The sequence below is a fragment of the Berghia stephanieae genome, chromosome 9 (assembly GCF_034508935.2).
Source record: "Berghia stephanieae isolate SIO BIC M18660-M18661 chromosome 9, UCSD_Bste_1.3, whole genome shotgun sequence".
In the NCBI taxonomy this organism is placed as follows: domain Eukaryota; kingdom Metazoa; phylum Mollusca; class Gastropoda; order Nudibranchia; family Aeolidiidae; genus Berghia; species Berghia stephanieae.
The window spans coordinates 25,211,093-25,228,114 of NC_088368.1; the positions used below are offsets into that span (position 1 = coordinate 25,211,093).

General features: G+C 36.2%; 1 protein-coding gene across 2 annotated transcripts in view; it reads left to right on the top strand.

The window, feature by feature from the left end:
* LOC144979922 (zinc metalloproteinase nas-4-like) overlaps nt 1-17,022 on the top strand; it is a 50,331-nt gene that overhangs the window by 11,031 nt on the left and 22,278 nt on the right. For both annotated transcript variants that reach the window (XM_078927207.1, XM_078927206.1), the window contains exons 6-8: nt 1,230-1,347; nt 7,500-7,578; nt 12,948-13,021. In XM_078927207.1, coding sequence (XP_078783333.1) covers nt 1,230-1,347; nt 7,500-7,578; nt 12,948-13,021 — 271 coding nt within the window. The remainder of the gene's footprint in view (nt 1-1,229; nt 1,348-7,499; nt 7,579-12,947; nt 13,022-17,022) is intronic.

Here is a 17,022-nt window from a genome sequence, read left to right on the forward strand (position 1 = left end):
TTCACAACTGTGTATGGACGCTCATGTTAGTAAAGTTGCTCAGATTTGTCATCTTCATCTCCATAAAATTTATAGAATTTGACATCTTTTGGATACTGAGACTGTCAAAACATTAATTACATAATTTGTACTTAACCGAATAGATTACTGTAACGCTCTGTTACAATCGTCACCAAAATATATAATTAGACAGCTTCAGAAAGTGGAAATAGAGCTGCTAGAATGGTGACTGTGTGTGGGGTGAAAGAGCATGTCACGCCGATTTTGATATCTTTGCATTGGCTCCCTGTTAACAACCGAATTATGTTCAATATTCTATGCTATGCTTTTAAATGTTTTAATAAGACAGCTCCCGTATACCTACAAAACATGATTAATCTCTATGTGCCGGAGAGAGAACTTAGATCCAGTGGTCAAGATCTCTTCCAGGTTCCTCGCTGTAGATCGTCTTTTAGTGAGAGATATTTTAGCCAGTCGGCACCCGTCTTATAGAACCAACTGCCTTCATCCCTCAAAAAATGTCCGGCATTTGAAAACTTTAAAAAGAAACTTAAAACACATCTGTTTAGAAAATCATTTGATGTTTAACATTGCTATTAGGCCTACATGTTATAGATATCCTAAATTTTCATCTTGTAGCACAGTGCGTGGCAATTAAATTACAAATTGATTAATGCTATTCCAATATGATAGATTTTATGCTTAATTAATCAATTTATTGTTGTCTTTTATTTGCATTGTAAAGCGCCTCTGAGCAAATTGTGGATCTAAGCGCTATATAAATTCATTCATTCATGCTATGTGTCGTCCCCGAGTAAACCATTTGCTTGATACTGAAGCGGCCACACCAACGATTAATTACTTTTTTAAAATGAGCTTTTATATAGCGCAATATACACTAAATGTACCCAAAGCGCTTTACAAGCTTAACATGGCCAAAGTAACATTTAACATTTAGGACGGGATAACGCCTGGTAGGCGATAATATATTTTTTACGGACAGAGACAACGCTGTAAACGGCCAGGTACTCCTGGTAATAATATAACCTTAGATTTTAAAAGGGTTTAAAGTTACCCGTATATAAATCTGTAAAAATTAGTTTTATAATTTTTTGATTTACCAGTAATTTGCGCTCGTTGGCTAAAATTTAACATGGACTGTACGTAACAATTTTAACCCATGTAGATCAGAGTTAATCTATTGTTGTTTTTTAAAAACTTTTCTACAGAGTTTAAAGAAATCAAAGCAATACAAGCTGCCATGGCAGAATATGAGAAGTACACGTGCCTTAAATTCGAACAAAATGCACGAGCAGGCAACAGAATTGTTTTTTCCGACGGGAATGGGTAAGTCATTGCTGTCATGAATATTCTCATCATTTATTAATTTTGTCAGATCTAAATGAGGATTCAATTTGTTAGATTTTATTTAAGTTGTTTGTTTAACGTAAGCTTTATAAAGCTCAATATCCACTCAATTTGCTCAAAGCGCTTTACAAGGGGGCCCTGACCAACAGCATCTACAAGTAGAACACTCGATTCACACGCATTGGGACCGAAATCGTACAATTGAGGGTTTTTTTTTCTGACCTCCTCCCCCTGTCCATCATGCATGGATAAGGTAGCTAGATCGTTTAATCTGGCGGAAAAGACGCTGCGATAAACTAGCGCCCTATCCAACGGGATGCAAACAATTGTAATGTCCGTTTCACGCTATAGGAACCGGGATTAACTCGGGGTCCATGGGTCTAATAGCTCGGAAGGATTACTATTTGTGATACAGATGAAATGCATTGACTCATTAAGAGGTTCTTATTATATAAGATAAACCACCTCAAAACTGTATTTTAAAAATAGACATAATATGTATACTGATTTGACAAAACATGTCGGGTGTCGCACAAGTTAGTTTTGAGATACTAGCAAATAAAGTTGAATAATATTTACCTCCATAGTTTCATTTTATCCAATTATATTCTCACGAAAGAGTTTTTTTTATTCAATCGAAGAGAAATGCTTTCAAAATTGACCTAAAATCTGCCTCTAAGTTATAGACGATTTCAATTCATCGCGGAGAACTGACATTTTTATCAATCCCAACATATTACATATTATTCTTTTTTATTTTCTTGCACTTTGAAATGCAAGTCAATGCGCATGAATATAAATTAACATTGTGTCAGTATAGAGTGTATGCGGTAAGGACTAAGGGAATTAATTTTTGACGTTTTACACGGTTGATGACCATCCATAACAAAAAGAATAAATTAAACGTTTCTGGGTGCAAATAGAGATCCCACTTTTTCTTGGTTATTTGAAGTACAGTAGGTACAATAACATAATATTATTCATCAAAATTCACAACTTTTCATGATCTCTGTGATCAAAATGCATATAATTCTAGTTTTTAAGATATTTAATTCAGTCATAGCAACATTTTAAAAATGCAAACATTACTTCAGGTGTCTGTTTTTATGGTATGATAATAGTACCCCTCCCTTCTTATAGCTTGAATCAAAAATATATTTTCTTTTTAGTTGCAGTGCCATTGCAAATGTGTGTAGGTGTTACCAAGTCAGTTGTTAAATATTCAAAATATTGTAGTAATTCTTAACATGCATTTTGTAACGTTTGATTTGAGATAATCAGTCTCAGGCAATATAAAAATATGATATCAAATATTCACACTGCTAGAACTGATAGATGTTGGAGGAATGGGCATATAATATTGTGATATTGTATCGCTTAAGAGTTATTTGATCGATACCAACCAACGTATACATATATGCAGACTTGATAACCAAAATGGTTCGTGGGCTCATATTTGAAATGGGCGATTTTCTACAGAGCGAGTTTCGGGATTTACTATTTCAGACCAAATTTGGCCAAATTTCAAAATTGATGAATATTTTCATATTTGGTATCATTTGAAAGAGAATTTTAAGCGGTTTCAGAAAATTTAAATATCTTGAGCTTGATTACCTTTTCACCAGTGCATAAGCCCAAAGAGTTAACTTTAATTTCTTAAACGTGTTAAAAAGATTTAAATAAATGAATGCATCTATTATTGCATACGGGCTTTAATAGATTCATTATTTTTTATTAAAACAATGATACTTGTGCAAAAAAGATATTTGAAACAGGAAATGGCATCCCTTATCCTTTTAGATGGCTCTATTCTTTCTCCATTTATTTTGTCCCTAATAGTCCCAGATATGGTTTGCTACACTCTGGGCCCTGGAGAAAAGATCCAGAAGGGCTCTTGGTGTAGCAGATGACGTAGAATCTGTCTTTTGATAGTCCTCCGGGTTGTGGGACGACAATGTTAAAATGGAAAAAAAAATATTTGACTCTACTCTCCTGTTGTATTCTCTAACGAAAGAGGAATAAGACAGACAATGGATGTTTCGGGTACAAACCCTTCGTCAGCACAACAGTACACATATAAACATGGAAAACAAATAAAATGTAATGAAAATAACTTTTATCGTCTGTACTCAATGGTGCTTGCAGCATGGATGAAAGGTTAGCATGGCGTAGGTAGCGGATAGGGTGCCCCGGGGGGTGATCCAAATGATAACAAAAGGTCAGCATCAGGGAACAGAACCTTCCAGAGAATAATGGAAGATAAAAGACATATTAGTGGTGGTAGTCGTAGTAGTAGTAGTAGTAGTAGTAGTAGTAGTAGTAGTAGTAGTAGTAGTAGTAGTAGTAGTAGTAGTAGTAGTAGTAGTAGTAGTAGTAGTAGTAGTAGTAGTAGTAGTAGTAGTAGTAGTAGTAGTAGTAGTAGTAGTAGTAGTAGTAGTAGTAGTAGTAGTAGTAGTGGTAGTAGTAGTGGTAGAAGTAGTTGTAGTGGTTGTAGTAGTAGTAGTAGTAGTAGTAGTAGTAGTAGTAGTAGTAGTAGTAGTAGTAGTAGTAGTAGCAGCAGCAGTAGTAGTAGTAGTAGTAGTAGTAGTAGTAGTAGTAGTAGTAGTAGTAGTAGTAGTAGTAGTAGTAGTAGTAGTAGTAGTAGTATTATTATTATTAGTAGTAGAAGTAGTAGTAGTCTTAGTAGTAGTAGTAGTGGTATTGAGTAGAAGTAGAAAGCTGTGGAACATTAGGGGACGGTCATCTACCTTCCTAGCTATCTCTCATTGTTTCCACTTATCCATTTATCTATCCATTGATATTACATATAGACCCAGCTATCACCCGGCTGTTTAACGCCCTCTCTCACCCCCCCCCCCCCCCCCCCCCTTCCTCTCCCTCTCTCTCTCCTCTCTCTCTCTCTCTCTCTCTCTCTCTCTCTCTCTCTCTCTCTCTCTCTCTCAATTCCCCCTCTCTACCGGTCCGCCTCTATCTATCTATCTATCTATCTTTCTATCTATATGTCTGTCTGTCTATCTATCTCTCTTTCGATTTATATATTTGTATATCTATCTATCTATTTATTTATCTGTATATTCCACTTTACTATCACATCGCCATCCGACCGTTCGTCTTTTCTGATTGTAGTTCCTTCGCGAAGATTCGACGTCACCTTTTCACCTCACCCCCTCAACCGCCCCCTACTGTTCCACAGTTTTCTACTTCTACTAACTACTACTACTACTACTACTACTACTACTACTACTACTACTACTACTACTACTACTACTACTACTACTACTACTACTACTACTACCACCACTACTACTACTACTACTACTACTACTACTACTACTACTACTACTACTACTACTACTACTACTACTACTACTACTACTAACTACTACTACTACTACTACTACTACTACTACTACTACTACTACTACTACTACTACTACTACTACTACTACTACCACTACTAATATGTCTTTTATCTTCCATTATTTTCTGAAAGGTTCTGTTCCCTGATGTTGACCTTTTATTATCAATTGGATCACTCCCCTGGGGCACCCTATCTTCTACCCACGCCATGCTAACATTTCATTCATACTGCAACCACCATTGAGTACAGACAATACAAGTTATTTTCATTATATTTCATTTGTTTTCCACGTTTATTTGTGTACTGCTGTGCTGACGAAGGATTTGTACCCGAAACGTCCAATGTCCGTTTTGTTCCCATACGAAGCCTCTCCATTTTCACTCTTTCGTTAGTATTTTACGATCACCGGCTTCAGGCAGCCCCTACCGTTTTCTACTGTTGTATTCTCTCGACTTTAAGTGTAATAATATAGTAGTAAGCAGGAGAACACATTCATCAATTATACAGATTCTACGTTACTAGTTCAAATAAAAACAGAATATTTAGCGAGTGGCTTATGGAAGAAACTTGTACGTGTAGGGAATTATTGAAATAATTGCATGGTAAATCAAAGAGCGACGTGCAAATTGAATTTATATGCATGTATCATGCTAATCAATGTTAAGGTAGAATCATCATATTACCACCATCTGTTACAAGCGCCGTTAATAGATGAGTATAAGAACGATGTCAACTACCATCGCCCATCCCCAAATCCTGTTTAAAAAATTATCCGGACAAAAGTTCTCAAACAAATTAATTCAGTTTCACGCGTAACCTCGATCTGACCGTAGCCATCGTTAACTGATAGCCTGACACTGACCAAAAATGATGTCAAAATGCCAGTCTTTGGCCACAAAAGAAAACAAATCGTGAGTTGTATTCAATACTTCAACTAATGGGACCACTTGTTTCCATGAGCTCTACCAAAGACAACTCACTAGGCGGTGCAAAAAAAAAAACAAAAAACAAACAAACAAATAATGACGTCAAAATGCCAGTCTTTTGGGTTTCAGTGTCAGGCTATGTTATGTTAACGATGGCGAGGATCTGACACACTTCGAATCAACCTGACATGAGTAACACACTTCGCCACTCGTTGCTTACCCAGCGTGTCTAATCACGAAGCCTGTCCCAATCTGTGGATTTCTAACTGTTTCTTGAATGAAAATCCCTATTTTTATTATTTAATGAAGCTCATAACTAACTATGATGGATTTAATCTTCAATTTCTTGTTATTAAATCATAATTTCGCCATTTAATCACAAACTTAACAACTTTTTGCTCATTAAAATATCCTTAAAACGGAGCTATAGACTGCTTTTTTAGGTTGTCTCCTCGTTTCATGATTCGAATTACAGTGTTCAAAATCATCGGGGCACACGTGAGTTTATAGGTATCACATGCGTTTTAAAAGCAAATCGTATCAGAAAAAAAGACGTTTTTATATGAGATATTCCAACTTTATATGTATGACTTATAAATGACTTACCTTCTTCTTTTGTTGCCCAGTTATGTCAAACTCTTGTTTTTTCCGTGTTCGATATCAATTGTAATCAGGCAACGCGACGGTTTTGTGATAAAAACAATGATTCGTGTTTTAAATTAAAAAACCAAAACAACAAAACAAAAACAACAACAGATAAACAACAGTTTGTTACCTGTTTGTGTGCTAAACTTTATTTTCAAATGAAATATGAAGATAGTTTGGACTTGCAACGATTTATTTTGAATTTAGGTGGACTTTGTCTTTAAATGTCATGTCGGGGAACGCGGTTCTAAAAATATGTTTTTTTACAAACCTTATTATTTTTTCTACTGACAATGAAAATTGATCTGTCTTAAAAAAATAACTGATTTAAAGTGATTTTCTACAGAAGGGATCCTGATTTGGAACACAAAATAGCCTTTCACATTCTTTTCTAGGTATTTCCATCCCGTGAAATGAAAAAAGAGTAAATGCCGTAACCAGGATTACGTGCTTTAGAACTAACATAAATTGTCTCTGCAAGTATTAAAAAAACAAAACAAAACACAATTTCTTGCTAATGTAGATTTCTTGTATAATACAACAAAAAAAAAACTGAAAAAAACTAGCACACTGTAAATGATATTATACATAATATACATGCTATTTCCAGGTTAAATAATTGTGAATGCTGAGCTGGTGAGTCTTCCTTGAGGAAGTTTCAGCGTGAACAGGAAGAAGAAGAAATAGTAGTAGAAGTAGTAGCTGTAGAATGAGAAGAGGAAGAAGAAGACGAAGAAGAAGAAGAAGAAGAAGAAGAAGAAGAAGAAGAAGAAGAAGAAGAAGAAGAAGAAGAAGAGAAGAAGAAGAAGAAGAAGAAGAAGAAAGAAGAAGAAGAAGAAGAAGAGAGAAGAAGCAAGAGACGACGACGACGAAGAAGAAGAAGAAGAAAAGAAGAAGAAGAAGAAGAAGAAGAAGAAGAAGAAGAAGAAGAAGAAGAAGAAGAAGAAGAAGAAGAAGAAGAAGGACCTTTGATAATTAACATATTCATTGCGAAGTCCAAGGTTTGAAAGTTTTTGCCTGATGAGGGACATTTATATTGATCGATAATTGGAAAACGATTCTTCTGGTCAACTTTCAATATATGATAATGCAGAGTACGGCTGTTAGTTGGTTAAAATGTGATGGAATATGAAGTGAATTGATCACAGTAACATGTTTAAATTCAAAATATTGTATAATATATAATTGTTTTATCTTAGGTGCTCATCTAGAATTGGCATGATACCGGCCTACAGAAAGAAACCTCAAACTATTTCTTTAGGCGCAGGTTGTAAATTCGTAAGTATTAAACCTATAGATATAATGAAGTTGACGTCACTCGGGTCTTTGTTATTGTTTTATGGGTTTATGAGTAATTCTCAATTAACTGTATTATCCAGATTATAAAAGTTCCAGGTGACACATAGTTTTGTTTGTTGGTCCGTTATACTTCCGAATGACAATGTTGTGAGCTTCTTAGCCAAGCGCATACCATCAATACGTACTATCTGTGTGGGTTATTTTTTATTTGCTTTATATTCCTCTGTGTAAGAAACTTTCTTTTCGATGTTTACATAATGACATTTTGTAACGAAATGACTAACCCGGCAATCGGCTCCACAACAAATTTTGACCATCAACTCTTAGGATAAGGAGGAGGAAGAAAGGAAGTAATTAAAATGGAAAGTTGATCTATTTCTCTCTCTCTCTCTCTCTCTCTCTCTCTCTCTCTCTATATATATATATATATATATATATATATATATATATATATATATATATATATATATATATTATATATATATATATCTCCTTCTCTCTCTCTCTGTCTCTCTCTCCCTTTATATATATATATATATATATATATATATATATATATATATATATATATATATATATATATATATATATACTGAGTTCATATATAGCAGGGTCGTCAGAGTCAGGATTAAGAGCTAACCTACACCGGAGACTGACTCCGACGACCCGGCACTGCCGTCCTCTGCTGTCTTCTGGATAATGACCTGGGAGCTAAATCGGAATTGTAAGTGGGGTGTTCCACGACTTCAAGAAAACTTCCTCTTTCAATTTGATCATGCCTCTGTGTGAACATTATCGGTATCCAACGGGCCCATGCTTCTCGTTAACCCAGCATTTCTCGAAAGCTATATCCAAGCCTTTTCAAAATGTCGGATTGTTTTACCTGACGATTGGCTTGATTAAGATAAAGATTGGCAATTTCCTGATTTGCTTCGTTCGATGCAGTTTGTGGACGACCACTGCGATCCTGCTCATGAATGTTACTGGTATCAGCATCAATAAAGAACCTAGCCCATCTCTGAACTGTTCGAATAACATTACACGAATACCACAAACACGTTTCAGCTGTTTATGAATGTGTGCTGGTGCACATCTCTCTGCAATAAGGAACTCAGTCACAGCACTCAATGTACGAGGTTGAGCCAAAAAGTAATGGGAGAGACGTCCTCTTGAGTTCATTTATATTCAATGTGACGTCATATTCGGCTCAATTGAACTTAGATATGTAGACTTTAATCCAAAAGTTGAAAATTTAATTCTGTCAAATTTGAACAAAGTTATGGCAGTTCAAAATGGCTGCCCGCACGAATGTCCATCAGGGACAGGAAGCTGCCATTGACTTTCTTGTTTAAGGAGGAGAAACATCGAATTACTTTTTAAAAAGCCTTGAGGAAGTTTTAAAAATCAGGCATTTAGTAGAAGCAATGTTTTTCGGTGGTTTGAACATGTATCTCGTCATTTAGAAGGAAATGAGATGCAATCAAATACCTAACTTGAAACCCCATCAACGATGTCTTTATTTGAAGATCTCATGATGGTCGCCATCCAAGCAGTGTCAAGTCAGTGAATCAAATAAAGACAGAAGCATTGATAGAAGAACTCTAGATGAGATAGAAGGTATAAATAGACATTGAACCGACTGAAAACAAGAATTCGCCGGAATTGAAGATGGAACGAGTACTGTTTCTTCATAAAACTGTCCTTCGACACAAAAGTGTCAGGAAAAGGGAGGTAATCGACGGACAGCGCAATTCACCCTCGGTATTCAGCACAGAATAGGAGCAGACCGGACAACAGCCACTTTTCATTGGCTAATCACCGCTAATCGCCGCCACACTATTTAAGATGTAAGCAGTTATCGGATGAATCGAGAATAGAGAGAGAGAGAGAGAGAGAGAGAGAGAGAGAGAGAGAGAGAGAGAGAGAGAGAGAGAGAGAGAGAGAGAGAGAGAGACTGACGATGTACGGGGCTTCCAGAAAACTGGCAGCGTGACATTATGTGAGAAAACAGTAAACATTTGCATTTAGGGGACAGAACAGACACGTTGTTAGCAAAAATTACATAAAAATAAATAAACAAAATGCTGTGAGGGTGCATTGAAAGTGTGTGAACTTCATGGTCTATCATCTTGGATAACAATCCATCCAACTATCAATCTATTATACTACTACTACTACTACTACTACTAATACTACTACTACTACTACTACTACTACTACTACTACTACTACTACTACTACTACTACTACTACTACTACTACTACTACTACTACTTCTACTACCACTACTTCTTCTACTATTATTACTATGACGTCGACTACAACTATGAGAGAGAGAGAGAGAGAGAGAGAGAGAGACAGAGAGAGAGAGAGAGAGAGAGAGAGAGAGAGAGAGGGAGAGAGAGAGAGAGACTGACGATGTACGGGGCTTCCAGAAAACTGGCAGCGTGACATTATGTGAGAAAACAGTAAACATTTGCATTTAGAGGACAGAACAGACACGTTGTTAGCAAAAATTACATAAAAATAAATAAACAAAATGCTGTGAGGGTGCATTGAAAGTGTGTGAACTTCATGGTCTATCATCTTGGATAACAATCCATCCAACTATCAATACTACTACTACTACTACTACTACTACTACTACTACTACTACTACTACTACTACTACTACTACTACTACTACTACTACTACTACTACAACTTCTACTACCACTACTTCTTCTACTACTATTACTATGACGTCGACTACAACTATGAGAGAGAGAGAGAGAGACAGAGAGAGAGAGAGAGAGAGAGAGGGAGAGAGGGAGAGAGATCGGGGAGGGGGGGGGGGGGTTGATATTATTCTCTTGCCCTATCACCATACATGGCATAGACTTATCTACAGTGTTAGAACAAAGGGATGGATGTCGCAATTTTGCAAGTTCTTCCCATTTCTCATAGTTTCTACAAATACTAGGTATGTGTCATCATCAGTTAGATAGACTGATCTGCAAATTCAAAGAGGTGGGTTTCACTTTTTGTGTCATCTCATTAATCTGTGGAATGTCGGTTGATAGTTGTGTAACATCAAAAAGAAAAATGTTGATCGTCTCCACAGAATTCATCAAAAATCAAAGTAGGAGGAGCTTATCCTATTTTAACTACTGTTATTACGCCGATTCCCGTTTGCTGGACAATACAGCTAATTGGAGGGGCATAGAAAAAATGATCAATTTTAATTGGTTGATTGAAGTGTGTAGAGAGAGGGTATTGGTCAAGGGGGGGGGGGGGTATTAAAATGCTGGAAAAGAAGATGGGTGCGGGCATATAGAAGAGCAACTTGCCATTCAGATGTATTTTTACTTTTCATTGTTTATTGTTTCCTTTATTAACGGAGATGATGTTCCCGAATCATACATTATTTGCATTGTTCAGAACTGATAAGTCCAGACATTTTGCTGGTGATCCTATACTCATTACGTTTCGTTACTCAGATTTTGTTCTCAAGTTAAACATAAAATATATCGTTGTGCCATAAACTGTATCAATAACACAACGCTATTACGCCCAACACTGGACCCAAGGACAGAAACACCAGTGCGAATGTACAAATTTCTAGACTCGATCAAAGAACGAGCTGTACAAGTCACCAAGAACGCATCATTATTTGCTCTTATCCATCAATGCCTATCGCCAGGTATTTATCCACACTGACGAGGGTTGGGGTTAATTTGTTCAAATGAGTTATAAAAAGACACTATCTTTGTGAGTTCCCAATCATTGTCACGCACTCTGTCGTTGACCACACTTAATACTGCGTGAGCGAGAGAGAGAGAGAGAGAGAGAGAGAGAGAGAGAGAGAGAGAGAGAGAGAGATATTGTGCTATACTCATTGTATACAATATATGAATAATGACCTAACTACGTGTTGGCATGGTACTGTCATTGTTTGAAATCAACGGGTCCGAAATGTTGAAAGGAATTCCCACGTTCTCCTAACGTTCAATCCATTCCTCCTAATAGCACCATTGTGTAATGAAACAGGTACGTGTCAAATAAACAAGCAAGTCCGAACAGCAGGTTCAAAGAGGCGAGTCCTACTCTTAAAGTATCCTCATTAATAAGCGTAGAGTCGATTAATGATGGTGTAAAATCAAAGAATTGTGTGAACCGCTGTCGTTCCAGGAATGGTAAATTTAATTGGACACATGTCATAAATAATCAGCGTGGGAGGGGCTTAGATAGATAAATAGATAGATAGATAGATAGATAGATAGATAGATAGATAGATAGATAGATCCAAGTAAGCAAGTCCCTCTCTCTCTCTTTTGTCTATTTGTCGATGTATGTTTGATTTATATTGCTACCATTTTTATTAATATAAACACGATAAAAGGAGCGAAGCCTAAAATGTAAAAGTAAAAGTGTAGTTTAATATTTCTTTTTTGTCACCATAAACCTGACCTTTTTTCAATCAAGGTTAATCTAGCTAACTCAAAGTCATTAAAATAGAATTTAAATCGCACAGCGTCTCTGGTTGCATCAAAAATAAAATGGCGGCGCTGGACCTCTCACTACAGAGTTTTGATGACGTATCCCCCCTGTTGTCATATCTAGTCCTGTGTAATCTGTGGTATTCACAAGACTTGACACTTTCAGGCTTCACTCTTTTTGGACCGCTGAAGGAGGCAATGAGGAGACATCGCTTTGAAGATGGCGAAGAAGCCAAGACAGTAGTGAAAAACCGGCTTAAAAATCAGTCAACTCAGTTTTACGACGACTGGATACATGGCCCACTTACAAAAAGGTGGACTGTGGCTATCGATATATGCGGAGACTATGTTAGTAATATTATACTTGGCTAGTGCTAAGCTTTACTTTGAGGTATGCTGTATGGTATTGATTCGATTTGTTTTAAAATAATAAGCAGAGTATCATTACTTTTGACTCACCCTAGCAATTCATAATTTTTGTGTGTGTGACCGACATATTGGATTATAGGTTTTTGTCAAATAAAATAAATCCAAATTAAGAAAAGGCAGCTAAATAAAATTTGATGACCTAATAGAAGACTAAATTACGCACATTTTTATGTATAGTTTACACTGGTGAGTTTAATAAATTGGAGATATCCAATAAGCCTCAAAACTTTTCAATCATGCCTAGTATAAATGTAATTATTATTCTCTGCATGCAAAAGGCACCTGAAGCTCTTGATAAAGAGAATAAAAATGAGTTGCGTTAAAATTATTATAGATTAACACTAAGGGACGAGCGACAAGTTTTTCACCTGTGGTCTTTGAGGTTTATAAACTACTATTTAATTTTTCTGTTTATTTTTTTGTTACTCTATGACTCTACAGAAAGGTATAATTATCCATGAGATTGGGCATGCTCTTGGGCTGTTTCATGAGCAATCAAGAGAAGACAGAGACAAGTAAGCCTTCAAACTGAGTGCATTCGTTTTCCTCTCCGTCTTGACCTCAATTTGACCTTTCCTCTAAGTCGGTTTCTTGTTTTTTCATAACAAAGTTAGTGCAATTTACTCGCTTTTTTTGTTGCCGAACCGAACAGGAAACGAACGCAAACGTTATATCTTGGAATTAAGATTTCGTTCAGATTCCTACCAACAAAGTGAAACAACACACGGAATTTCTATGCTATTGTTTTAGAACACCTTTGAATGATCAGTTCTCATGTAATAAATGTTTGAATGGAGCAATATAAACGCTTAGGGTGACACGCAGTTTTGTTTGCTGGTGTGTTTCATGTGTTTGTTGTGTGTAAATTATATAAATGTATAGCGTCTATGACACACTGTTTATTCTCGAATAGGAGATGAAAATGAATGCACTCAGTTTACAGCCTAAGCAATGTCCTTTTTGCTGTGACTTTCATCATTATAATATAAGCAATCTATAACTTTATCCTCCTCCTCCTCCTCCTCCTCATCATCATCATCATCATCATCAACATCATCATCATCATCATCATCATCCTCATCATCATCATCCTCATCATCAAAATCATCGTCATCATCATCATCACCATAATCATCATCATCATCATCATCATCATCCTCCTCCTCCTCCTCCTCCTCATCATCATCATCATCATCATCATCATCCTCATCATCATCAAAATCATCGTCATCATCATCATCATCATCATCATCATCATCATCATCATCATCATCAACAACAACATCATCATCATCACCAGTGGCAGCAGACAGTATAGTATAGACACCAGTAACTTTATCGTCATCCGCAGTCATTTTATATTCAAACTATTTTCACAATTTTGGGGCAACGTCAAAATGTATTCCATTTGACAATAGAAGTGGATAAAAAAGGTTGGGTTGCAACGATGATCTCATCCATTAGTCTGGACAGGCAATTGGAAAACAAGAACCAAATTCCCCACAAAAGAGATGACTTCAGAGTCATTGTCGCCAAAGTTTAACCCATCTAGCATCTAAAAAAGATGGATTCCAATCTACTTTACTTGAGCTTTAAATAGAGCAATATCCACTAAACGTACTCAAAGCGCTTTACAACCGGTCCCTTACTAACAACAACGCGTAACATGTAGAACGAGAGAAGTTGTCTGTTAGACGATATTACAAATTTTTACAACAGAGACAACTCTGTGAACGGCCAGGTACTAATTTTACACATGAGTATAGTGAGAAAATGTGAGTAAAGAGCTTTTTCCAAGGACTCAACTATGCGCCGAGCGAGGCTCGAACCCAGAACCTTCTGATCCGAAAGCGAGTGTCATACCACAAGACCAAATAGCCGCACACTATGATCAATTCTGAAAAGAGCTAAGCAACACATCTCACCTCATTTCATTTTCCTGTCCAAGAAAATCGTAGAGGGGGCACGAGAGAGGATCTTTCAGTAAGGGATCTCCACCCAAATCTGTCATAAGCTTTCCTCATTCGCGGGGCTGTCCATCCTCGTCCATTCATTTACATTATCCATCCAGCAATGGGAGAGATCTATATTCATGTTTTCGTCCAACCAGGTCATCAATTACATGATTTGTTGCTGTCCAAAAATTGGACATTTCTTAACAAATGTAAACACGCTGCTTTGTTTACATATTTTATAAACATACTCATGTTTCAAGCTGAATAAAATGGCCAATCGGGATGGTAGCTATTTAAAAAGCCCTAAACACTTGTCATTATGTGGGGCACTTTGAGCACATTTTGCAATATGACCAATGACCTCGAGCACATGGAAATTTAATATAGCTCATACCCATATGTTTTCCGTCCTCTCCTTCTGCCTCCCTCCTGTTTAGTGTTTTTTTGTCAATGTCTCATGGCGGCAAACTTCCAAACCAAGACAATGTTCATCTTATGTCTATAGACGCGGGTGGTTCCTGTGGCCCTGAAACAATTTGTTTATAACGTTCTTTATTCAGCCTATGATCTGTCCAAAGTACGATTATATATATAAGGTCATCTTCATAGCATTCAAGGAAAGTGCAAGATGAATTAAACTTCTTGTGAAATATTAAGAGTTATAACTCATCAACCTTATAAGATGGATACATTTCTCTCCGACTGTGTCTCTCTCGTGCGCCCAACTCATTGAACTCTATTAAGAGACAACTCACATAAAAACATTTTAAATGGGTTGATAATTTCTACGAATATACAAAATCCGTATTGCAATAAATGTTAGAAAACAAACCTCAATATCGAGATCATATACTGTATTGTGTCAAGTTTGTCGGCTCTTGTAATTATTGATAATATCATTGATAAGGAACTGAATTACGAGCAAACACATGCACTTTAGGACAACCCTCTTACTCTTTTCTCTCTCTCTCTCTCTCTCTCTCTCTCTCTCTCTCTCTCTCTCTCTCTCTCTCTCTTACCCTCTCTCTCTATTTATATATATATATATATATATATATATATATATATATATATATATATATATATATATATATATATATATATTATTTTTAAAAAAATATATTTACCACAATGTTTGAGACAGTCTACATTAATGTTTCAGGCTTAATTTGCCATCGTCAGGACTGAGTTGTTTTCTTGACTGTTGTTGTTTCTTGAAGTGGTTCCGGTTTAAAGTTGATTAACAAGAACTACCTTGTCAGCGACAAAACCTCCACGCTCGGTAGTTTTAGAAATATTTTACTCCAAAGAGTAAAAATCTATTTATAACGGTCGTTTGGTAATTGCACGAGTTTTGTCGCTTGACATAATCTAAAATGACCTTTTTTCTAACTGTGTGCCAACTTTCAGTCATATTTATCGATAAACAGCGTCGTAATTAATTTTTTAAAATAACATATACGAAACGGCTTCGTCCCATATTTTGACGCGAATTCGGGCACTTCGTGAGCGAAAAAGAGGCCCAAAGATTTGTGCGGGATAGTCATTGCTACTAAATACCAGTCTGACCACTTATTGGTCTTTGCAATCGTTGTCACCAGACGTACCAACTATGTCCCAACATTTCATTACTTAATCTTTGTCATGGTCTCAAGTGAGTAAAGAGCTACTCGACTATGCATAAAGATATATGTAGAATGAGGCCCCAGAATTTACTAGTTACTATAAATGAAAAACAATTAACGATTTGTTTACAATGAAATAAAAATAATGATGAAATTTAATTAAAAGAGATAAACAGTGATCGTGGCAGTTACAAATAGAGATTTGAATATTTTACGTAACTTATGATAATATGTCAGGTTCATAAGTTTACGTTTCCAGGCAGTTGATGGGCTTGGATGATCTATTCCTCTGATAACAGGATTGGACTCGTAAAATTCCACTTCCAGGCAATTGGTAAGAAGTTATTGTGTAGTCCTTTGACAGCCGGGCTTGGGTTTGATCCTTGAAGATTATACAATCAAAGTTAAAAGCTCCGGCGTCTTAATGGTGTAGATATAATATCTATAAAGTCCCAAAAGATAAAAATCTTCCAGTATATATATATATAGGAATAGAGCGACTGGCCGTCCGGCATAGATTGTGGAGAGAAAGTGAGTGTCGAATGTTAGACCTATCAGCTTTTATAATAAGTGGCTACGTGACAGAATGTAGAACGAAAAGTATTCACTAATTAGAAATTAATTCGAGGGAAGGCTATAAAAGGAAAGACGATCTAATATTAGAAGGTAAAGTTTATCTAAGCCTACCGAAATATAACTGGAGTGAGATGAATTCAGTTCTTAATAAAATAAAATTTAATAAGATAATTGTGAACAACCTTTACTGTGACACCCCCCACCCACGTTTAAAATATACTCTTTAACCATTATGGGAAAGATAGATTTTACAAACGGAAGTAAATTTACTATCATGATACTCTAGCATTAATCCATTGTTATGATTTGTGCTACAATTAAATTATTTATTAACTAGACATGGAAATGTTTATATTAACG